This window comes from Falco punctatus, assembly GCF_963210335.1.
Source record: "Falco punctatus genome assembly, chromosome: 2".
Lineage (NCBI taxonomy): Eukaryota > Metazoa > Chordata > Aves > Falconiformes > Falconidae > Falco > Falco punctatus.
Genome location: NC_137581.1, coordinates 57,493,221 through 57,519,548, shown reverse-complemented (window position 1 = coordinate 57,519,548; position 26,328 = coordinate 57,493,221). Strand labels below are relative to the sequence as shown.

Sequence of the window (26,328 nt, the reverse complement as noted above, 5' to 3'; positions counted from 1 at the left end):
CTGGGCCTCTGTTTGGAGGGTGAAGTCCAGTCAGGATCTTAAAACCTGTGTTCATGACAAAACAATAGGATATCTTTTAACTCTACACTTCAGAGTGTAGGGCTAGGGCAATTGCTAAGAAGACTCCAACTAGACTATATGTCCACTGCTGACATCAAATCTTAGCTGGTAGGGAATGTGACAGACCACATAGAAATAAAAATTACGAGGGGGCCAAATGGTACATTTTGGCTGTCCCTGTCCAAGTCCAGAAAAGAAAGTTGTACAGACACCTGTTGTTGAACACATTACCAAGTGAAAGTGCATCATGTGAAAAATCCCAACACACATGCATTTTCATCAAAAGAGCCTATAGTTCCTTCACCTTTTGGTGAGAATGCAAAACTAAGGACTACTAATGCAAGTGCTCAAATGGGTTCCCTCAGCCACCTTGGGCTTGAAGATATTGAAGCCTAACTGAATGTGTGGAGATAACACAATTTCCTGTGGCTTACATCCCAGTGGAAAAGGACAGGTATTCCCCAAGGCACTGCTGCCTGACTGTGGCCCTGAAAGCTTGCGCCGATGAGGAACCTGTTGGCAACATGGTCATCTCCTAGCAAAAGACAGTAACAGCAAGTGTCCAAAGTGGTCAACATGCTACCACAAATAACACGATTCCTGAAGACTGTTAATGACTCCTCCTGAAGCAGCAAGCTTCATCAAGTATCAAGAAAAACATGGAAGGTTCTGGGTTTTTTTAAAAGGATGTTTCATTGAAGACTAACATTGTTCTGAAAGTCAAAAGCTTTTAGGTAAGCAAGGAATGAACAGACTCCAAGAAAATTATGAGACAGCCTGCAACATAAGAAAAATAAATAAGGTGGAGCTGAAGAGAAGGAGAAGAGAAGCTTCGCTTTATACAACCAGTTTTGGAGGAACTGAAAAACAGCAACTGTCTCTTCCATCTTCATGTCTGTGGTACAGAGCAGGGGAAGAACTTAAGACAAACCAAGGTTTGTATCTTAGCAGTATCCCACTGTGCTGGCTCAATACAGGTAAGGTCAACAGTCACCAAGAATCACTAGAAAAACATCAAATTCATTGGAGTGAAATATTTCCTAATACAGTCTTGGCTAAGCTACAGCCTGCAGGCTAAGGCTATTGCACCAAAATAATTCAGCCAAGGTGCAATCCTTTTTGGAAGAAAAATAGGGGAAACGCTGTTTGTGTAGTAAATGCTCAGACATATTTCCTCCATTTTTTTTCCCCTCAGAATACTCTCTTGGCTTCCTGCAACATCTAACTTTGGACTTCCTGAGGTACACGGCTCATCTTTGCACCATCATCTGGTCCCTTTTTGAACTCCAATCAAATGTCTGTGCCTGCAGCATCTTGCAGCAAGAAGTTCCACAGACAAACTACCCATGTTGTCTGGCGCCATTTTCGCTTGTGACACCTGTTAGTTTCATTTGAAGTTCCCTGCTTCTTGTATTAGAAATGAGTGAACACAGCCACTCTGTTTACCCTGCCCACATTACTTGTGATTTTACAGACCTGCATCAAATCCCCTTCCTTCAAGTCATCTAGTCACTTCTGCGAACAGTCAGATCAAAGTTTTTTACCACTTCACCCAAACTACAGAGGAAGGGAAGAAGGCAAGTGCAAAGAAAGAATGGAAATCCAACTGTGTTCAAGCTGGGTGGCAGAAGAGAACAGGGTATCTCTATACACAGGGAGATCAACAGCGTACTGATCCCCTTTTCCTACCACAGTAGGGTACAGGTAAGTCTCAAAAGTAGGATCTTCCCCCACAACTGCCAAATTTGGATAACCTTGCTCAGACGCATTGAATAAAGAACAAGACCTCAATGGGCTGGAAAAATGGGCTCACAGGAACCTCATGAAGTTCAAGTGCAAAGTCTGGCACCCAAGATGGTATAAACCCAAACAATCTTACAGGCTGGGCACCAGCTGGTTAGAAAAGAAGCTGGAAAAAAAGGTCTGGGCTCCTGGTGGACAACAAGTTAGAGAGGAGTCGGTAGTGTGACCTCAAGGCCAAATATGTATAGGACTGTGTTCAAAAGAACATGGAGGAAAGCAATCCTCTCTGTTCAGTTCTTGTGAGATCATACTTATGAGTCCTGTACACAGTTTTGGGCTTCCCAGTACAAGAAAGATACTGACATACTGGAACAAGTTCCACCAGGCAGCAGGCCACCAAAAATGATGAAGGGGCTTGCAGCACATGCTACAGGAGGAGAACCTGAGAGAGCTGAGATGGTTCAGCCTGGAAAGGGAAGACTGAGAGGAGATGTTATCACCATCTTCAACTGCCTAAGGAAGAGGGGTTCAGAAAAGGTGGGAACACCCAGTAAAAGGCACAAGTTGCAGCAAGGAACAATTAAACATTAGGAAGCATTTTTTCATCACGATGTTAGTCAGACGTTGGGAAAGGTTGCACAGAAAACCTGTGGCATCTCTATCCTTAGAGATACTCAAAACTTGACTGGACGCAGCCCTGATTTAATTGGCATTACCAGGGTTCTGGTTTATGATACCCAGAGGCTCCTTTCAACCTGCATCCTTCTACAACTAACAAGTTTAGCAAGAAAGTAACATGAAACTCAATGTCCTTGCAGTAAAACTAACAAACGATAAAACTGTAAAATCTTCTAGTATTGTCCTCTATTTAAGCCCTTATCAAAATGCTGTCATTAGCATCCTCCTAAAATAAAGAAAGGTCAAGACATGGCCTAGATTTCTTTCAAAAAGCTGCATTCATTTTTCCTCAGTGCAAAAATACGAGTTTCTCCTCTTCCTCTTTTCTTTTCCTCAGTTGTGACAGATGTTGTGCAAAGGGCTAAACTAAAAACGCAAGTTTTGCACCTGTTCTGAAGGCAGCAACATTTGTGGTTATCCTGTCCCCTCCAGAAAAGTATATGTTTTCTTATGCCACGCACAAGGATAGTTATGTTCCTCCCTCTAATAAGCTAGACTTAGCAGTTTCATCCTTCCTGTGGCATGTAACTTTCGAGGGAAGTTGTGGTTAGTTGACAGAAGGCACTCTGAGGCAGCCTACTTTAAATATAGAGATGCTGAAAACTGATTATTCTCAGCCTACAATCCTACAAAGCAGCTAGACAGTGTTTCATCAGCAGCTACTGATGCTAGGGGGCTAAGAACTTAAAGGTTTTAAGGTTTAAACTTAAACTTAAGGTTTCACCTTAGTATCACAGCTTCCAAGTATGGACAGTTACAGCCATTCTGTCCAGAAGTAACAATAGCACATTACTGTCACCAGTTGGACAGGAAGAGATGAAATACTGATGCCAGCTGTATTTTTGACAACAAGAGACAACTGAAGACTCCTGACAAATTGTCAGACTATAAAGGCAACTCTGAGACAATTCTTTATTTCTGTCCTTTAAAAAATAAATACAGTGTATTCACAACACCAACTATTCGAAACAGCCCAAACACCCGTCAGAACCTTACTCCTCCATTCACCCAGATAGCGGCAAACCAAGTATTTCAAACGTGTCAGGGCTAGCTACATAATAATGTTATTTATGCTAAAAGAGGGATATAGGTCAAAGCTTCATGGTCATACCCTCAACACTTAGCCACATCGCATGATCTCTCCTAGTGGCTTTATTCTAGGCAAAAACTGACATAAATGATCAGACAGGACAACTAGAAAGAGGCCTGGGTCTGCAATAAAATAACACATTGTATATCAATATTAAAAATGTCAGCCGGAAGAAAGCATCTCAGTTCTGTGAAAATAAAAAAATAAAGCCATCTGAAATTACTGACATAACAGATTACATTGTACTAATTTCATTAGATGAAAGGCTTTTCCCTCTGTAACTCCTCTTAGCCCACAAACTAGAGCAAAAGCTCTAAAACTAGCATGCCTGGATACCACCACTGGCAAGCTGACACCAGGGATGACCGCAGGACAGGCAGCCTGCAACTCTGAGCTCTCTTTGCCCCTCCTTGCTTGCAACTCTGCACTCGCTTTGCTCCTCCTTGCTCTTCTCCTGCATGGCTCCAGACATTCAGCTAGCAACTGCATCCCATGCCCTGGCCATACCCAGGAGCACAGGGAGAGCTGTCCACAGCTAGGCAAACCCACAGAGGCCAAGCTCATGGCTGAGAGGTACTAGCTGAGGACCACTGCAGATGGAGAGCAGACCCTAGGGATCAGGGAAATGCCTCCTGTTGTCTGAACTGATTTTACTTCCTCCACAAAATGACTCTTTACATTCTTCCACTGTATGTGCAAACTGAACTTGGAAAAATTAATTCCTCTGGCTACGGCCCTGCCTTCCTCATACTGTGGTTGCTGGTGCTGTGGAGGCACTTACTGTACAGCTCAGCATTTCTATTCAAGCACCACTGCCATCATATATTCCTTTTGCTGTGCTTCTTGTGCTGCACCTTGTAAATTCCAGCCAAAATTAAATGGTTCATGATCAGGACTGTAATTAAAAAATGTCCATAAAAAAAGATTTTTGGAGCAGATATCAATAGTTAGTACTACAACATATTTTAACTACAGATGAAGTCTCATTGTCATATGTTCCCGACAGTCTTTGGAACTTTAAAATAAAAAAAGTTTTTTAAAAAAGTATTTGTCTTTAAAGTTTTAATCAGTTCTTTAAGACTGAGACATTTTTATTGGTGTTGGACATAATAATTCACAGGAATGAGACTAAAGAATAATTATCTTTACTATTTAAATCCTCTGTCAAAATACCTATGATCAGCAAAGCATAAAGATGTAGCTTGAATTCTGAAATTACTTCTCAGAAATCTGATTCTAATATTCTTTCTCAAGGTGCCACTTCCTAGTCACAAACAAAAACAGGAAACAAGTACGCCTCACTGGCCACAGACACATTGGTGGAAAGCATTTTTGCTACTCTCTTTTCACAGTTTTACCCAACTTTGTCAGCATCTCAAATAAAGGTCTAAGCAAAGACGCATGATTTAAACTCTGTCTCATCTGGTATATAACTCAACTGCTCATAACAGGACTCTTCCACACACAGAATGATGACAGCAGTGGCCAGGGGGAGAATGTCAGGGTGTTCTAGCAAGATGCACCAAGAACTACAGAGCATCTCAAAAGTATTAAAGGAAATTTTGCTTAAGTGACTTTCGCTTAGAACAAAAATACTTCTCTGACTCGTAAGAAATGAGAAAATCAGCATTACTCTGAACCAAAACGTTTGCAATTGCAGAAGTAACCTTGTCAACAATGAATCAATAATGGCCAAGACGGCCAACAGCATCCTGGCTTGTGTCACAAACAGTGTGGCCAGCAGGGCCAGGGCAGTGATTGTCCCCCTGCACTCAGCACTGGTGGGGCCGCACCTCGAATCCTGTGTTCAGGTTTGGGCCCCTCACTGCAAGAGGGACACTGAGGTGCTGGAGCGTGTCCAGAGACGGGCAACGGAGCTGGTGAAGGGTCTGGGGCACAAGTCCTGTGAGGAGCAGCTGAGGGAATGGGTGTTGTTTAGCCTGGAGAAAATGAGGCTGAGGGGACCTTATGGCTCCCTACAACTGCCTGACAGGGGCTGTAAGGCAGGTGGGGGTCAGTGTCTTCTCCCAAGTAACAAGCAATAGGACAAGAGAAAACAGCCTCCAGTTGCACCAGGGGTTTAGATTGGGTATGAGGAAAAATTTCTTCACCAAAAGGGTTGTCAAGCATTGGAACAGGCTGCCCGGGGAAGTGGTTGAGTCACCATCCCTGCCGGTATTTGAAAGATGTGTAGATGTGGCGCTTGGGGACATGGTGGACTTGGCAGTGCTGGGTTAACGGTGTGACTTGATGATCTTAAAGGTCTTTTCCAACCTAAATGATTCTATGATTCTGTAATTTATCTACTGTAGCAGCCAGCACTGGATGACTATTCTGTGACAAGTTGGTGTATGTTTTGTATATTTGCCCTGTATATTCCCTGACCCCAGGCTCTCTATCTACAGTGGTCCATCTACAGGTCAGCCATGAGCTTGGCCTCCGTGGGTCTGCCTAGCTGCGGACAGCTCTCCCTGTGCTCCTGGGTATAGAGGGACTCCTCATGGCCAGGGACATGGGATGCAGGTGCTAGCTGAATGTCTTGGAAAACCCTGCAGGAGAAAAGCAAGGAGGAGCAAAGAGAGCACAGAGTTGCAATCAGGGAGGGGTAAAACACATCATTTCTCCAGCTGCCAACACCAGCAGGATAAAAAGTCATAATTCTTTTTCTCCAAAAAGGAAAAGTATTCTTTCAAATCAGAAAGACTGAAGTGACTAAGTTAAAAATTTAAATTAATGAACTTCTGTTATGAGCAAAATGAAAGTGAACAAACTAATTGTAAGACTTTCCAGAGAATAATAAAGCCAAAAAAAACCACCAAGCAAATTACTAGTCATGGAGAACATAACAGTGAGCTATCCTAAAATCTGTGAGAGAGAATCAAACAGTGCTTCCTCTGAGAAAAACTGTAATCGAGCAGTAGATGTAAGAAAACAAGGAATTAAAAAATGGATTTGAAAAGTCTCCCACATTTTAGGGTGTTTAGGATGGCAACAAACACACAAAAGCATAACCCCCCATTAATGCTACATGAACTTGGGAAAAACGGCTAAACATTTTTAGTGATTTCTGTACTTCATAGATAAAAGCTTAAATACTGGTGTCATCAAAATCAGCAATACCTCAGAAGTTAAATAAACTTGTGTTTTATTTGTTCAAAACAAACTGGCGAAATAAAATATCTCTTAATTTGAAGACTTAAATATTACTATTTCAGTAGTCTTACCTGTGTTTCCCAAAAAACGCTTGTTGGCCTGTGGTAACAACATCAAACAAATGAAATACTGTAGGCAACATCACAATCTGCTCTCCCCATTTAGCTTCAGTTTTAACTCTTTAATGTTTTGCAACAGGCACTAAGCAAAGATTACCAACACAGTGGTTAAAATTCTACTGAAAAGAATTTTTTCCACTCTTAATATGTGCCTCCCTCCTAGAGAAACTGGCTGTATGGAGAAATAATTTCTGATGGAAATTTAAAATTATTTTTTTAAAGTATACTACTGCAGACAAAATCAGTATCTGCTTTTATTTTTAAAAGTTCTGTAGAAATATAAAAAGTAGCAATCAATTTATCTTTCCACTTCTTCCAATTTAATTTTGAGAAGTTCACAATGTTGGTTCAAAGTAACGCTTGGTAACATCACCTCCTCCCCATGCCAATTCAACCTAAACTTCATTACCATTTCTGTTCCCTCACACATAATAAGAATAATGGGAATTGTCCAATGAAAGCACATTTCTCTCTAACCCTGCTACCCTGATTCTCACAGAGTAATACTAAATCACTCTGAGAGATACAGAATCTCACAATAATATGCTTATTGTGGAGTGTCTTCATAACAATTACTCCTTCTTCTAATAGCCCTTATTTAAAATTATCCAGTACTGAAATCCAATTACAGGTCATTTATCTTTAAAAAGGGTTAAGATAGCTGGCAGTATTTAGCCAAGTTGGCAAGACTTGTAATGTTTACCTCCATAAGCTGCTTACAGAACACTGACTGCAGAGATTAATCCTGCCCAGGGCAGACCAGTTTCTTTCCCCTTAAATAAAAACACATTTCCAATCTGAATAATTACACTTAGTTCACAGATCTCTAATAATGACATGCTTGGTACTTTCCACTTCATTAAAACAATTTAAAATGGTAAGTGTGAAAGTGGTGACAGCCTGCAATTACAAATGCCACTTAGTGCTCTGAATTTGAAAGGGGCAGCTCATCTCAGTGAAGCCCTTTCAAAGGTATACCACCTTGCTTCCAGATAGATTCAACTACCGGTAACACTTTTTGCCAAATTACCTCCCACTGCTTTTGCCCTCTTAAATAATGTTACCCAACTGCGTGTTTTGTGTGCACTGTGCCTATCTGAGAGGTGTGATAGCAGAGGGACTTCATAACCCAACTGCAACGTAGAGGTAAGTATCCTAATTATTGTGAAAATGGAGCATTGCCCCATTTCAAAAACACTCTCAAAATCCTCAGCAAATCCTGACACTGGTTAAGAAATGGCTGATTATCCATTTGTTATTACAGTCTGATATCTCAGATGGCACAGCTTTTTATAGGGCAGAGCTTTAGGCTGATAATGACTCCTTGGCCTCTTACAGCTATTAAAATCGGGGCTTGGTGTGATAAACCATGAAGACTCCTGGTTCAGAGGTTATAGTCTTCTGCCCTCCTCCTCCTGCAGAGGTTACTGATTCTGCAGCAATGCATGCCTTAACCTCAAGCACATGAACCTGGGCTGAAGCAATCAACTGCAAATCTTGTGGTACAGAGTAACAGAAGGACAGAGTCCCGGTTCTGCCTTCCAGCCACACAATCCCATTGCTTTCCTCACTCTGGTGCTGGCACTCACCCACCAGAAGTGAGCAGCTTTAGATACTTAAGCCAGTAGGAAATGATCCCTGCAAAAATACGTATGTATACGTGCTTTATTTTTAATCATTATTTTATCTCCCTAGAACCACTGCCTGTAGGAAGTCAGACAACTTGCACTGCAAGTGGTAGATAGGAAAGCACAGGCTGGGGCCAAGTGCTTGCTCTGTAAGTGGCAGCCTACGCGTCAACCAGCTCAGCCCTGCTAAACTGCACCTTCAGCAGATGAAACAAAGCCACATGGACTTGTTCTTGCTGTCTCCTTTGCAAGGCTCTGGTACAGCAGCAGAGAACACAGCCAGTGAAGCCATGTTTCTGTTTTGAACTAGCACAGATCCTTCCATTAAGTCAACCCAACTCAGGGCCCTCAGTTCTGAGTACAGGTGCCTCAAGCTCCCTTACACTGATCAAACATCACTTTGCATTTGTTAACGACTATTTTTTGTCTACCGTTATTCTGCCTCTTCTGCCCCATGTATTAAGATCTTCATAGTTCCCTTAAAAGTCTAAATACACTAGATCTCATTTTCTGATCCTGTCCCCTTACTCGTTAATCTCTTTTCACAATCGGTGCTATATTAAGCAGAAACTACTTTGAGTGGGTGCACATATTTGGCCAAAGATTTTTTGAAGATGGGGGAAACCATTCAGTCTGGAAGCGCATAACTTAAGCACTTAAGGGCAAAGACTTGGCTTAAGAATACCTGTAAGGTAGACTCCTGACTGTCTACTTCCCTTGGTTGAACATAGTGTGGAAGGAGTAAAGCACACCTGGTCTTTTCTATTTGCCCATCTCGTACTTCCAACACAAAGAAGGGGTTCAGAAGTAGATGAGAAGATGGAGGTATGCATATAGTTAACACATCCCAATCTCCATTTATAAGCAAGTAGTAGTTCTTTCCCTTTGAATGAATATTTGTATGTGTTCACTGGGATGGCTGCAAACACTCACCTCTCTTAACTGTGGCCCAGAGAAGTTACTTTGAATGAACGTCATGCTCAGGGTAAGAGAGACCACATTGTGCAACAGCTACCGCAAACGCTGTCTCAGGCTTGTAGCCAAATCATCACTTTCACTAAGATGTAAATAAAACTCCAGTTTTTATTTCTAGAGTGGCAACATTCCTTAATGATTCCACTGTGGACACCGGGGCTCATGCCTGGTGTTTACCCCTAGCTCCCTGGTCACCTCACAGTTTGCTGTTCACTATGACAGTCTGTACAGAGACAGTTACTGCACTGAAGTAGTAAGAAACACTCATGAATGACCTTTATAAAAAAGAAAGTGTGTTTGACATGCAGGAGGTACAGTTGCCCCAGTTCCAGAAATATGAGGGTTCAGATGAAACACCAGCAGGCTGACTTTTTGACAAGTGATGCAGGAATCTAGGATGACTGCTGAGGAGAATCTTAAAAAGAAGAGAGAGAAAGCACAGGATGTCACACTGCTTCAGCCACAAGGGCTTGAATCTTGTTTCACACTTCTGGTAGAGCACACAGCTACCAACAACATTATCTTCATCAAAAGGTGAAAAGAGTCGCTGACCACAGGCTCAAAGAACTGTGTGAGAAAATACAGCACCAAATTAACACCCCATTATGGAAAAGGATCATTAGCGAATGCAAACAAACAAAACTGCTTCTCCTACCAAGCCCTTGGTAAAACTCTTGGCGACAAGTGACAAAAAAACCCTCCATAGAAAAGCACAGAGATTGCTGCTGAGTATCCCTTTATGGAGCCCATCTTATTTCTTAATGTACAAGGAAGGTAAGTAAAAATGTAATAAAAATTAACAGAAGTTTTAAAACACAGAAAGGTATTTTGTCTCACACCACAGGGAAAATCAGTTAATTTAAGAACTGCAAAAGACTAAGTACTTCTTGATTAACTGTTTCTTACCAGGGTTTAGTGGATGTGCTTTACGAACCCCAAAAGCTATCCCCAGGCTGGAAAGCAATGACAAAAAGCAAAGAAGCAGGTGTGGGATGACTGCATTGCTAGCTGAGATAGTCTTGAATGAAAGCTGCCCCTCAGATGGAGCGGTGCCATCACAACTGCCTGCTCTGCATCCTGACCAACCTCTCTGTATCGTCAGAAAACTAGAAAAGGTGGCCTCATGTCTGAATGACCTCAGAACAGAGGAAAACACTTTTAAAATAGCTCTGAGAAATCATCTCAGATTTCCTGCTTGAGACACACCTGACTGAAGCACTCAAAATCCCACTCAATAATTTGCCAATATGTAAAGTAAGTTCCACCAAATGACTGACATCCCTAATCAAAGCAAGAGAGAGGGTGATGTGTCACCTTCATGCCTGCTTAACACACATTGGTACTGTCAGCTATCACTGTGTGGATAAGTTGAACCCTGAGAAACAAAAGGATCATCGAGCCCAGGGGTCCTCAAACTACGGCCCGTGGGCTGAATATGGCCCCCCAGGGACCTCAATCCGGCCCCCAGTATTTACAGACTCCCCCCCGCCAGGGGTTGGGGGGGGAAACCAAGCAGCCGCAGATGACTGCCTGCCACTGCATCCGCACGCCAGCCCCCTGGTTAAAAAGTTTGAGGACCCCTGATCTAGCCCACCTAGTCTGAAGCCACTGTGTGCCTGGTATACAGACAGAAAAACTCAAGACATAAGGTCTCTGTCCCTCCAAAGATATCAGAAAGTTCCTGGTTCAGGTAATAGAAATCTGTGACTACACACCTGATAATAGCTGAAGACAAAAGGCTACAGTCCTGTGGGTGTCTTACCACCACTGTACACTCTCTCAAACTATGCCTATGTGCAAGGCAAGCAATGAGCAGAGCATCATTTTTGGAAATACTGCTAAGTGGCTCACTGAAGCTAAGCATAGACATGTCCAGCGGGACGTGGAGATATACATCACAGACTGAGTAAAGTGCCCTCCAAGCCTGGTAGCCTGGAAGCAATCAAAATCATGTTTCTATGAGGGTTTTTATGAATCTAAAGGGCAGAGAGCTGTCTGGACCAGAGGATATTGACACTTCCTCTGGTAAGCTGCCATTCATGAGCCACTCCACTGAACCAAGAAGAGCAGGCAACTACATTGAAGACAGACATTTACTTCAAGAGGCCCTTGAGACACATACAACCTCAAAAGTGGAACCCTGTACTAGGAGTGGTCCAACTTGTAATGGGGATTAGCTTTTAACTCTGTATTTAATATCTACATTTTCATTCTGCAAACTTCTTTTCTTGGAGAACATACATTTGATCAGCAGTGATCCAGGACCCTGGTATGTTGCACGCCCAAATTCAGAGTTACAGTTTCATTTGCTTTTGAATGTGGTTAGTTTCATAGCCATTCTTACTTTGGCTGAGAAATACTTTCTTTCCAAAGTTTGCAAGTCCTACCTGAACTTATGGCTCACATAGCTTCACCTGTTTCATGCTTCTGGTGTAAAGAAAGTGCAGAGAAGCACAGGGTAGCATCAACCTCCCAGAACCATTTGCATGGACAAGTTTAACTATGTGACCGCTGCCTGTGCTGGGGAGGGAGAGATGGGCACCACAGGAGAATGAGAGCTTCAGCCTCTCTTACCACCATTCCAGCATCTGATCCCCCACTGCACTATGAGTTGCCATGTTCCAGCACAAAAACCCCAGTTCTCTCCACCCTCCCAACCCCACACAGGGAGCACAGCACCCAGTCCACACCTAAGCAACCCAAGGGCACACCTCATGGTGGTGGCCTGAAGAGAGTCTTCACTCCCAGCTCCCCGCTGATTTAAGCGCTAAACGATGACCTTTTATCACTGTATTTACACTGTATTTAGTGTAAAGCACGGGCAGAGCAGAGCCAAAAGATGACAATTTATGATGACCTATGTTGCAAAGCATGTAAGCTATTTTTGCCTCATTTATCATCACCTATTTTCATGGTAGAGACAATAAGTTGGAATTAACTACTGAAATGTGACTCATATATCCGCTATTCAAGATTTTAAGCACAATTCTGTAGAACAGCCTAGTAATTGGCTACCCCTCAGTCCTCTTCTACAGTAAACATTATTCACTATTTTTTGGCTGAGCCATTTTTTAAACTATTTTTGAATTCTTGGTTAAAAAAAATTAAGAAAATTAAAACTCTTCTCATAACTTACCACATTATAATTACATCTTAACGGACATCACAACATGTCTTCAGAGGCTAAAGACTAGTAAAGAGAAGTTTTAATGTTCAGCTTATTCACAGTTTGGCTTACTTCACCGTACTTGAAAATTAAAACACTTCCCACAATTTTGGGTTCTTTTTTGCCAAGGCACCATTTGCACCTCCTTTTGATTCATGGCTGTAGTTTATCTTTTCTTTTTCCAAAGACAGCTCTGTAAGTATTCTAAGGCACAAATCACTGGCAGGAAATTGTTTAGCTTGCTCACCGCAAAATAGAAAAGCTGTAGCAGAGAAGTGATTTCTTTGCAAAAAAATACTTCCCCATTAAGACCACCATATAACTGTTTTTCATAACTACAGACCAAGGTGTCTGAAGCAAAGCAATGACTAAACAAAAGGACAGTATTCAATAAGCATAAAATAAAAGCAAAGAGGAAATTTTAAAAGAAAGTAATGCCAACAAATCTTGTTATTTATACAGAAAGTCTGCAAAGTCCTTCAACTCTGAAAAAGAGACATTATAATTTCTTCAATCGTTAGTGAAGCAATCACGTTAGGTCTTTTACTAATTATCTGCACTGTCTCCCATCTCATGTGCATTAGTTTTTTGAAGTCTCAATCATACAACTGTGCCTTCTCAGAAAACCACTGAACTTACTGAATCAACTTCTGTCCATTACTTTGGTAAATCACGAGGAGTTTCTTTAGAGCATGTCACTGCAAGACCTCCTTTGTGAAGTTACTCAATAGCCCTCCTCCTCTTGTCCTATGAAAGCAATCATAGACTCCTTATTTTGCAAAAAGACACAACAGATACAGTATCTCTTCATACTAATAACATCTCCAAGTGCTTTGAAGAATTATACATCCATTTTTCTTCCTTTTCCCTCCACCCCAATCAAATAATTAGCTGCCCTACAAATATAAGGAGGGAAGAGAGATACACAGACCATCATTGGAACGGAGGCAGTTCGTTCCATGATGAAGGGGGATATTTTATCCCTTATATGAAAGGATACCAGATCCTTAAAACAAAAGCATTGTGGCAATCCATGCTCATAGCAGAACTTCTACAGATAGGAGACAACTGATGTGTCTAGGATGTAATGACTATGAGATTGTTTTTCTTCAGATCACGCAACACTGGGCACCACAGACACTAAGCTTATTTGCAAACAATAGCCAAAATTATCATTTGTCCAGAATTGTTTGCCATAGACATCTACAATTAGATGCAGGATTTCCTTTTAAAGTCCAAAGGGACTTCCACATCCCTGTCTTCCTTTACTACGGTTGAACATGAGGAACAAACAAGGTGTTCCTACTTCCCGAAAGAGGTACAGAGGAGGGGGGGAAAAAAACACAATCTGCCAGTAAAGACAGAAAGAAAAGCTAATTTTCTTAAGAGTTAATATCCCCACATAGACGGAAAGTAAGCTTCAAGGATCAACTATTCAGCTAAAAAGAAGACTCCCTATTCCCACATAGGAAACATGGTACTGTTTATTTTCATATTTTGTTTATTTAATCATAAAACTTTCAGAACACAAACACTTCAGAAAAATGAAGTGCTGTGGCAAGTTGTTTCTATTGTGTCTTATATAGATAAAGACATATAAAACAAATAACACACAACAAAATCGGGAGGTGGGTAGCTTTAAAAACACGGGGTTGCTAATTTTTAATTTTAGGTTTTAACCTTGTGTTATATAATAAAGCCAGAAGAATGGTAAATGTTGCCTCCAGTCATTCTTCTCCTTCCCCACTAGGTGTCTTCTAATTCTTCACTTTTTCAGGGTAAATTCAGACTATACACTGTAAGGAAGTCTTTGATTACAACTCATTCTCAGACTTGTTATCTTACTGTGTAAATAAATGCAAGGGGGAGACCTTTATGAAACATAACTCTTCAAGAAACAACAGAATTTGCAGTCCTACAACTACAGGAACAAAGCTTCCACACCATGCAGTACGTCTTTCCCATGAGGCAGTCGAAGTGGCTTTCACTCTTCATAGTAATTTTCCTGCACAACTGAGTAGTACAGGTGTATAAAGCAACGACCCCATTACAGCCGTTTTCTGCTGTTCCAAAGATCCATTGCTATGCTACCTGACGATCCATAGATGGCAGCATTGATGCAGTAATTAACCTTCACCACAGCACTGGTCAAAACAAATTTCACAAAACTGTTTCATACTGGAGGCTAAGCCGCATTTTCAAATGTCAGAGATCTTAGCACCAGACAGTATAAGCACTGGGCCATTCCTGGCCATTTCCATGTTTGGCAGTAAAGAGATACCAGATCCAGGATCACTAATAAACAATACTATACCAAGCACTTGCCCAATAACTGTGACAGTTTAGGTCCCGTCATCCTGGAAATAAACTACATCATTTAGACAGTAATGAGCACTGTGAGCCATGGGCTGCTGGTATAGTTCTTATGGTTACCTCCATATGCTGTCAAGTTAGAAAGAAGAAGGAAACCAGAGATGTTCAACATCCCACCACCTCTCTTCCTGTACTGTACCTTGTTCAAAACAAGCTTTGCACTCCCTTTCATTTCTGCTGTTTGGGTAAGTGCTATCAATTTGGTGACCCGTATCACCACACAGCGCAGAGCTCAGTTACAAGCAAATGAAAGCAGATGTTCCCAGATGTTCCAGGACAAAAATAAAGATGCATTAACAGGCAGTACAATTTGAAGGCAAAGGATGAAAGTCGCAGAGAATACAAGGTACACAAGTCCCAGTTCAGTTTCACTGTCCCATCATCCCTTAAAGCCACCTTTACCAACACGATGTCTACATGAGGAAGACTGCTGCTTAAATTACTGATCTTCAATCTGTGCCCTGCCTTATTCTGCTAGGCTTCTTGTCATGATAATGCTCAGCATTTTAAGCTCCTTCCCTTTAAAATGCATGTGAGTGTGTAATATGTATATTTTTTGAAGTTGAATAGTTGTTCAGAAAGTATAGTCCTCTGACAGGACCCAGCTCTGTACCTGCAAAGACAGTGACTTCTCTGAAATCACCTGCTCGCAGTCAGCTCTTCTGTCATACTTTGCCAGCTCACAGCATCAGCTGGCCTTGTCCCAGCATTCAGGTACACTGAGCATACTCACACTCAACTTCTCCATTTCCATCCAAGGACAGTGCTGAGCCTACACACCAGCCATCTGCCCTGCAGAGATCCTGCTGTGTGGCAGAAACTGAGCTGCTCTGTCCCAGTCCAGATTATGGCAGCCCCTTTACCATCTCGAATGCTCCCTCTCATGTTCATGTTGGTTCAACCCCGCTGCAGCACACCAAGCTTCATAACCTCAACACATTATTGTGTTTGCTAATCTGTGCCAGAGACAGGTGGCACAGGGAGAACATTAGAAGACTGTCACTTCATCAAAGCACCCACCAGGGCTAGGCTTCGCACACAGGAATGCAACACACAGCAAGGTGCCCTTGAATTTAAAGGACAGCGCTTATTCTAATTCAAATTCTTGCACAGCTCACTCTCACTTCAGGTACTTTTGATTAAACACTTGACTGGCATGCTAAAGCAATTTTAAATTATTTGATTTCTGGTTAATATACTCAGGTTAGTAACTGAGCAGAGGTTGTCCAAGCCCGTGAACTCTGGAGGAGTCAAAATGATTTTTCCTACTTTTGCATTAGACTTCATCAAAAGAATCTGAGTATAAGCAGATCCCAGTAAAGACATTTCTCCTGAAACATTAACTCTATCCCTGGGAGGCATATCAAGTTTCAGAACAGTACTCCTACGCACCCGAGACTTTTGAGAGCAGTTTAATAGCAAAAATATCACATAACATATACTTGGTAAGGAAAGAGTATTTGAAAAAGCTCTCCTAGACACTTCCAAACTGGAACAACTAACTCATTGCATAGCTCCTGGCAATGCATACAGATTTTAAAAAAATGCAAACAGCTAAGTTGTTTAAAACTGGCATGCATACTATGAAATATTTGTGATAAGGAATCTGTACTTTTTGGGGAAAAAAGCTGCTTCCCAACATCACAGAACACAGGTGGAAACCAGAACACAAATACAACATTTGAAGAACTCTGCCACACACAATGTGGGTTCACCAACAAGCACGGAGCTGTGTTGGTATTTGCCATGAGTGAATTTTGGACTAAATACATTCTGAAACTGCTTGCTGTGTAACAAACCACTGTCTCTAGTCCACTGCCCCACTCTCAGACATTCAGAGGTACAACTTCCATTTCAATTAATTTTTGAAGTATTGTTTCTTTCAAAGGCTGACGCTGCTGAACAGATGGAACTGCAGGCCAGATGCACTGCATCTATTTAGGGTTTTTCGTGACACAGAGTGTGTATCCTGGCTGTACAAGAGAAGGAGCAGGGGGAAAAAATACCCAAACAAACCAGGAGAAACGTGGAATGTTAATTTCGAATGAAGAAAAAATCAGTAACTCCTTCCTCAAACCATACCACATTCTAGCAAAACGCAGAAGAGAAAGCAAAATGTGACAGCAATTAGGACATGTTAGGTACATCTAACCAGGCTGCAGTCCTTCGAAGCTGCTGTTTCCCGTTCCTTCAGATCTGCAGCACACAGCATTTACACTCTCTTGCAGGTTGAAGAGTGGGAGAGGAGGGACAGCTATACCGTGATGCAGCCTGTGACTAATATGCATATGGCAAAACTGGAAAAAATTGCAGTAAGTTTATGTGTTCAGTACCATGACACCTTTGAACCAGTAGTCTATTCTTAAACTTTCACTATGGTACAACATAGTATGGGAATAAAAAAACCCCCACAATTTCATCAAGGCTGAGAACAATAACCCAGAACTGCATGTGAACAACGGCAAGCCAGTAAGTTAACAGACACATGGGAGAGCTGCTTCCTGCACCACCGGTGCACTGGGCTGTGCAAGAAGCCTCAGTTCTTTCCTTTCAATAGGTCCAAAAGATGGAACGTTTGGAAGGAGAAGAACACAAACTCAAGCCTGCTCCTTACCAACCTGAAGTGGAGGGTGACCCTTCAGCCCCTCTGCATGCAGAACTTCTCTGTATCAGCTGGACAAAGTTTACATTACATGCTAAGTAGACAGGCAAAACATACTATTCTTTACCATGACTAAAACACTGAAAGAGAAAGACCCAGCAGTGCATCACTCCTGCAAAACCAACAGCGTGAAGACAATCTCTTCAGTGCTGCACTTTCACACTGTTGGAAGTGATCAAGCTCATTTCTTGTAAGGCTTACTGACAGTTAGTGAAGGCACGGTAACAGACCACGCATGCGCTCTGCCTTATCCTAACATGAAGCACCATTGCATTGGCTTAGCTTTTAACCTTTCAGAAACAACTTTAACACAACATAACGCAACTAAAATTATCTTCTTTACCCCCCACATACTTCAGAATAGCAAAAAAACCCCAAACAACCCTGGAGGGAAGTGAGCATTTATTTCAGTAAAAGCTGGAGTGCTGGAAGTACTCACCCATCTGAGGGAAACCAATGTGAGACACTCATCTCTAGCTGATAAAACAGTACAGAAGAAGTCAGGTGCTTCCTACAACAGAAACTGAAGCAACAGGGGACTGTGGCACAGCAGAGTGGCCCACTGCCTCTTGCAAACCACGATTAGTACAGCTTTTCACTTGGGTGCTCACATCCAAATGTTTATCACTCTGCAGCTGCAGCCAGCCTGAGAACCTAGACGAGAAGGAACATGCACTTGCTGGTAGCACAAACACCTCTTGCCAGCACAGCACTGCCAGGGAGAGCTGCCCCTCCGTGCTCAGGGGGAAGGCCTCCCAGCCTGTCAGCAGCAGAGCAGTTTGGCTGCCTCTTCTATACCAGGCAGACCGTGAAAAGCCTGAGTAGAAGCAGAACAGGCTGACATGTATACACTACGGCAAACCAGCTGGATGGCTAACCTGCCAGTAAACTCAACTGGGCTGCTGTTAATCCATCTGTGTAAACTGCTAAGTGATTCCAGCTGCCCTCACAAGACATGACCTCCTCTGCAGGGTCAAGATGTCAGCCACCCTCATCAGACAAAATGAGACACAGCTATAAAACGCCACCCTTCCAACCCTCCCCCAAGAAGACAGCAAGCCAAGACGCAGTTTACAGCATACAGCTTTTCTGATCCCAGCTACAACATCTGCCTGCCGTCCACCCAAATCCAGCACTCCCTTTGGCTAGGGGGGGCACTGTTTATCTGCTTGCTGGTTCAGTACACTCATCGCACAGTTGAGGTTGGAAAGGACCTCTGGGCTTCTGTACGTTATCCTTACCGAAACAAAGTACTCTTGCCTAGCAAAGTTCAAAAGCCTAGTTATTCTCTTCCAGGAACCACACATTTTTAAGAAACGTTTGTTTTTGTTTTGTTTTTTTTTTTTTTAAAAAGTCACTGAATTTCAGTGAGCTTTCACTAAAACTTGAAAACAGTATGAGTGACTCATCCTGCTGAAGCATGCTCCAGAGTTATTTTGCTAATGATAAAGCCACTGAAGAGTTTTCAACACTGGTTAGTCCTTTTAAGATACTCCATAATCCTAAAATACTAAGGACTTTTTAATAGATTTATAATTTTATAGGATGGTCTGGGTAGGACTTGCAGCTCATTGTATTTAAGAGGTCTTTGGAACGATCACAAAGTTTGTTATTAGTTCATTTAAACAGGAAAGACCAAATATTTAAATATATTATTAATCTACACACTGAAAACCATACCCGGGTCCCTCCCCGTGATTACTTCACCCATCACACTGACCTGTGCAAATACCTACACAGTACCATAAACACATTCAACTGAGATAAATTACACGACTCCAGCAGAAAGGGTATTTTTCACTGAAGTTATCTTTAGCACAAAGTGAGGATCACCTGCTGCCTACATTACTTTTACAGTCAGCAAGGAATCTGTTTGTGTCCCCCCCAAAACAAATCTGACTCTGGCTAGATCTGAACAGCAGGACTTTGCTGTTTCTGGCATCATGTGCACATCCTGGCAAATTCCTGACTGCATGCCAGGAGGAGACTGAAACATTACTGTTCCCTTCCTCAACACACGTGTCTCTGCTTCATTTTGGGGGGGTCGGGGGGAAGGAGGCCACAGGAGGTACCAAACTGTATTGTGCTTCAGTGTCGCAAAGACCGCCGGTCAGAGACCTGGAACTAGCGAGTGCTCTAGAGAGAATTTGGAATGATCTCCTCCTCTGAATGGCTCTTTCAAAGGTTAGATCTTATTTTGAGTTGAAAAAGAGAAAGGGTAGGAAGTTAGTTTTCTTTACCCATTAGCCTTTGGGAGTACTCCCATCCCACCAAAGATGTCTGTTGCAGTAACACAGTTCAGAAATTTTACTCCATTTTAACAAAAGCTAAAACCTCTCTTTATACAACACTTTTCTGCAAAACTCTTAAATGGTCATGTTATTATTTCAGACAGCAAATAAAATCTAGAAACATTTTTCTTGCATTAGTAAAATATGGCAGGTACAGGCATAAACGAAGCCGTGTACTCAAGCAAATCAAACTTCTCATTTCAAATGTAGCAAGTTTCTGTCACTTTCACACTGACTACTATCCAAGGCAATATAAATAATATGGGGATTTCCACAAAAAACACAACACGCTCTACAGAAAATACATTTACATTATGCTTATTAGAAACTTCTGCACAATCAAGATGTTTATGCTTACAGATATGATTGCATGTAAACATTAGCCAAAAATACGCTTTCACTATACCACAAACATTTAAAAATGTATTTTAAAAAGATACATAGTACAAAGCCCAGTTTGACCACACTGGAAACATTACAAACGCTTGTCTGTTGAAAGGTACTAGAAATATCACTTCACAGACACCACACATAAATGAAATATTAACTTTTAAGTATGACCAATAAAAGACCTCAGAACCAGCTAGATTACGTCACTGCTTCCTGTCTGAAGAGGAGCTATTTTAGCTAAGTGAAGCTGAGCAGAGAAGAGGAAGTCTAAACCTTCTACAGATTTGGGGCTATGAAAGGAGCATCTCTGAAGAAACGCTGTAGTGCACAAAAGGTGAGTAACAATCCACTATGCTACGCTCACAAAGTAACTTGGATGTTTATGCATGTTGCTAAGATAGACTTCTTTCTTCAGAAGCTGAACACAGGCATTAATTCTAGAACTAGTGAAAAGATTTAATTCTTCAATGCACTTTCAAAGTATCAGTAGCATTCTATAAATAACATTGAAAGCAAAATGACTGCATTTGCAAAATGTACCATAGTACCATTAATACTGTTGTTTAGGATTTTAACAATAAATTTAAAAATATGCAATAACTAAAAACACTGGTGTGTTATCACTAAAGGAAAAAAGCATTTGTTTTCATTAAACTAAAAGCAGAAGATCATGTTGCTTGCTCTCTCTGTACTTCACTGAAAGCCATGTTTTCCTCAGGGAAATATGAGCAAACATAAGGGACAGCCAAAGAAAAAAAAAAAGGGGATTGCTAAGGGACATACACACACGCACCTTTAAATGGACTCAGTGTTGCTTAACTCATAGTAGGAACCTGGAAGAAAAGATTTAATTCTAGTTTTGTTCTGAAAGTCTTTCTTCTCGTACACAGCACCTAGATGGGCTTCACAATTCACATTAGACATTCAGGACCTCAGCTATCATTGAAAAATTATAACCAACTGATAAAACATACAGACCAACATCAGAGTAATCATTCAGTATTAACACAGACAGACTCCAGAAACCAGTGACTCCAGGGGCTCTTCAGCAAGTGCTTTAATCAATAGCAGCAAGTGTTCCCATTACAAAAAAAGGCAACTAGGGCAAATCCATCCACTCAGAAGCACCCAAAGATCTACTTGGGCTGATGTGAGAGATATCAACCTGAACTCCATGCAGACAAGTACAAATGAAAAAGGAGAACATCTGCATTTGTGTATAAATGCAAACAGGTAACTGCACACCTTCTAAAAATCTCATTATCTCTTACCTACATAGATGTTAAATTTTAGATTCTTAAAAATCAGTTCTAGGAGAAATACCTAATTGTAACGCTGACATGCATTTAAATCCACAAAGTTTGGGAACAGTGTCTTCAACAACTAAACAAAAAAGAACCCTATTTGTTACAGTAGGTCCATTATTTGCTATATCTCAAAAGCAGCACAAACTTGAAATAACCAGCAAACAAGGATGGAAACACAGGTTTTCCTGATAGAAGCTCACACCTGATTCAGCTTCCTCTCTACCCATCAACAACAGTCTGCTGGTTATTTTGGAAGCAGGTCCTGCCCAGGAACAATTACAGTCACTGCAAGTCCAAAGGAGAGAAGAGCAAAACTAAAACCAAAACCCAGGCTGTTTATTAACATTAATCTTTGAAAAGTGAATTCTACTATCCTATACATTACTACTAAATTCACCTGCTAAATCAGTCAGGATCTTCAGATAGATAGTCATGCACTATGTCATACACAACCACTAGCAAGAGAAATAAAACCAGAACAAAACAGAAAAAAAACCCGTTAAAATGTGCAGGGGCAGGGACGGGGTGTTAAGCAATATTTGGACAATTTTATGCAACAGTAATGAAGGGGGACAGTATGCCAAATATTTCAACTGTGCATGCACTACAAACATTTTCTTTCAAGCACATGCCATCTATCTTTCCATAAGGTCTGCTATCTCTTTGATTTTTTTATTTTTAGTGTTCTTCACACAATGAGGTATTGTAGATGTATTCATGCAGATGCCCTCCAAACTTGTTTTTTGTCAGTATTATACATATAGCTTTTCCCATACAAAACACAGAATCTATTACAGGTTCTAATGACCTCTTCAGACCAGAAAACACACCTTTTCATTTTGTACAGCTAGAAAAAAATATCTTTGAGACAAAAGTTCAGGGCTAGATATCTGTATGCTTTTTGTTGGTTTTTTTTTTAAATAATCTGTAAACTTGGAGAACTGTAAGAAAATTGAAGTCCAAACTTCATATTTCAATGCAGAAACTAACCTGAAGAAAGATTTAATAAGTCACACTTAAGTTAGTTAGACCACGGATACTCTTCTCAAAAGCAGTATTTGCCTATTTCAAACCAGGATGCTAGATTAATAACCACTGGTTCAAACCCCTATGTATTCCTATACCACTGAAAAAAGTACCTGGTAACATTATAGTGAAATCATAAACCACACAAGCAGCAATAATAAGCTTTCTTTAATGCATTCTGCACTTCTGGAGATAAACTACGCAGGAACTATGCACTTTTCTGCTCTTAAGAACAGTTTTGGTGCCTAACTGATACCGTAAAACTTCTACTTGGCTGTCTGTCACAAGTGGGAAGAACAAACAACTAACTCTTTCCTCCTGCTCTTCTTCACAAAGCGGCCACAGGGCTGAGTAAAAAGCTAAATGAGAGGAACCTTCCCATGCAAAGTCACAAAACTGTGACCAAAGCAAGAGTCTGGAAAGTGAGAGTGTGCAGGTCCACCAAAGCACCCATGCCAACACCAGGTAAGATCTGCCATCCTCAAATGGCTCCAGAGTAAACCAAGTGATAATCTCTTTCAGCTCTCATCACCTTAGTCTGCATAATGACTTTTCAGATGTCAAACTCCTATGACCAAGAAGCTGAGAGAAGCAACACACTTTGCTCTGGAGCAGCTGGCTACCAGCCAGCAACTATCTCCCCCCAAAATACCTGTTCACATAGGGCCTGGCTGGAGACTGCACTGCTTCCCATCTTTTTACTTTCTTAAAACAGGAAATCTATCAATTAATCTCATCCATATGTCAGGTAGTTTGTTCTGATGCCCTGGGACTAAATACTGTATTGGAAGTTATATAGCTATTAAGATAGCTTTGTAGTGTCTTTTACGAGCAACAGCACACATCTATTCTTTTGGGAGCTAAGTAGCTCCGACACAGATAAAACACAAAGTCCACTCCACTTTGCATATCCAAATACCACTACATGCCATGCTCACTTAGTTCTTAGGGTAACTACTTTCAGTCATTAATTATTCAACAGGGACAAGTTGAAACATTTTCTTTAGAAAATAGCTCTCACCTCAACTATAGCTGTTTCAATCTAATTATCAGCTACTGAGGCACACTCAAACTAGCTGGTCAATCTTGACTTTTTGATTCCTTTGCACCTCTTTATGTCTGCTCAACAGCTTTTGTAAATCTGAAGTGAACTAAAACCTAGTGTTTCCAATGTATTTCCAAAAACTTTCCAATGCTTTTGTCATCTCAAAAGATTGTGAATATTGTCAGATATTAAAAAGAATATAAAAGAAATCTCTTAGTTAAAAATATTTAATTAAAAACTAGCTTATAAATACTATTTCTCACAAGTCTGACAGTACATGTATTTCCTTCAGAGCACAATAATGTATTGGTAGTCAGAAAAAGCAACAAAGCTAGCACACTTTCACAGCTAAACAACAATCTCATCACTAAACACCATCCTACAACAATCTTGCTTGTTTTTAAAGTTGTTATTTGACTGAGAATAACATTTTTGTATTTTATCTGGTTTTAGGCTATTTATGGAGTGCAACAACTATTCCTAAACAAAATTAAAATATGATGCCTGGAAATCACCACCCTGAAGAATACAGGATTGCATCGCTGGTCTTCTACAGTTTTGTGTTCGCAGTGGGATTGCTGGTGAATGCCACGGCACTATGGGTTTTCAGCTGCACTACCAAGAAGAGAACAACTATAACTGTATATATGATGAATGTGGCATTACTTGACATAATTTTTATATTTTCCTTGCCTTTTCGGTTAATCTACCATGGAAAAGAAACGTGGCCTTTTGGAGATACATTCTGTCGGATTATCAGTGCTTTCACTATATTCTATCCAGCCATTGCTCTGTGGTTGCTCACTTTTATAAGTGTAGACAGATTTATGGCTATTGTCCAGCCCAAACATGTCAAAGAACTAAAAAATACAAAAAAAGCTGTGCTGGCTTGCACTGGAATCTGGGTAATGACCCTTGCAACAACGTCCCCATTGCTGTTTTTACAATCTGATCCAGACAAAGCCTCAAATTTCACCACCTGCATGAAAATGCTTGATATCATCCATTTAAAGGAAGTAAATACACTGAACTTTTCTCGCTTGATTTTTTTCTTTTTGATTCCTTTGTTTATCATGATGGGGTGTTACCTAGTCATTATTTACAATTTTATCCGTGGCAAGACTTCCAAACTGAAGCCTAAGGCCAAGGAGAGATCCATAAGAATTATAGTTACTCTGATTGCTCAAGTACTCATCTGCTTTGTACCCTTCCACATTTGCTTCACCTTCCTGATGTTGCAAGTTGAAGATACATCTTACAATCCCTGGGCAGCCTTTACCACCTTTCTCATGAATCTCAGTACATGCTTGGATGTTATACTGTACTATATTGTTTCTAAACAATTTCAGGCAAGAGTCATCAGTGTAATCCTTTATCGCAATTACCTTCGAAGTGTGCGCAGGAAAAGTTTTCGAACTGCAAGTGTAAGATCACTCAGTAACATGAACAGTGAAATGATATAAAAAGAGAAAAGAATGTCAGGGGATTTTTATAATGTAAACAAGTGATTCTTTTTTGAAATTCTAGCATTTAGACTACACTGAATAATGTTCTATAGCCAGAAATAACAGATACATTTGTTGCACTGTAAATATGAGAGAAGCAGAATAATTGCACCTCTTTACATTTGCTCAACAACTTTTGTAAATCTGAAATTAACTAAAGCCTACTATCAGTGTTAGATTTGCCAATCCTTTTTGTCATCTCAAAAGATTGTGTATAGTCAGACATGAAAAAGTGACTGTTAGTATAATAAAGTAGGCAACACTGAAAAATGATGATGGAATGTATATATTACTTTTTTATATTTGCACAACCAAAAGCTCCTGAAATTACTGTATATCCCACACTTCCAAAATTCTCCCAAGATCAGCGTTAGCATGACTTAAAGAGTATGTAAGTACCATATATATTTCATTCAACTAAAAAACTGCTTTGATGCAGACTACTTTGTAACTGACCACATTCTGCATTCATAGATAAAAACACCACCAAAACGTGTAACAGTCAAACATTATTTCCCTGTGGGTATGATGTGCACATTTATAACACCCTACTCTTGCACCAAGTATCTTTTTACACAGCTGAAAATACTTTTTCCAGACACACTAGCAGCCTATGTCCCAGCAACAAACTTCAGATAGCAAACATGAGTAACCACAGTACTACTCAAGCTTTCAGCTCCTTTTGAATACTCACACACTTCAAAAACTGTATCTTTAAAATGCCAAACACATGCTTTTTCTTCCTTCTTACATCAGCCTTTAGCTACTTTCAAGGGACACACTAAAAAATCAGAAATAAAAAAAGCCTATTATGGTGTTTACAATTAAAAATCTTACTCTAAGAGCTTTTATTATTACCTCAGAGTGTGCCACACATAGAAACTCAAGTCTGTATGAGGCTGCTCTCAACTGTAAGAAGCTTAACCATAAAGGCTCTACGGTTCTACTGTATCTTATTAAGTGCAGAAAACTCAAATACAGGTTATTGTATTAGCTAAACTGAACCACTAAATAACCTTAAAGCATTAAGAACTTAAGATGTAAGCACTAAATGGAATAGTGTGCTTTAGCCCTCAAATTCTGAAACACAAAAAATACAAAATACCAGTATGAAATG

At 40.7% G+C, this 26,328-nt stretch overlaps 2 protein-coding genes across 7 annotated transcripts in view; one reads left to right on the top strand and one right to left on the bottom strand.

The window, feature by feature from the left end:
* Nucleotides 1-26,328, bottom strand: part of UBAC2 (UBA domain containing 2) — a 101,078-nt gene that overhangs the window by 54,624 nt on the left and 20,126 nt on the right. The window lies entirely within an intron of this gene.
* Nucleotides 19,553-25,484, top strand: GPR18 (G protein-coupled receptor 18). Of its 4 annotated transcripts, none has more exons than XM_080376295.1 (4): nt 19,684-20,662; nt 21,340-21,561; nt 22,998-23,126; nt 24,160-25,484. In XM_080376295.1, exon 4 carries the CDS (start codon nt 24,204-24,206, stop codon nt 25,167-25,169), a length of 966 nt encoding a protein of 321 aa, XP_080232421.1. In that variant the 5' UTR covers nt 19,684-20,662; nt 21,340-21,561; nt 22,998-23,126; nt 24,160-24,203; the 3' UTR covers nt 25,170-25,484. The 4 variants fall into 4 exon arrangements, with proteins under 4 accessions (XP_080232422.1, XP_080232421.1, XP_080232420.1 ...); XM_080376294.1 differs by having other exon boundaries at nt 21,219-21,561; XM_080376293.1 differs by lacking the exon at nt 21,340-21,561.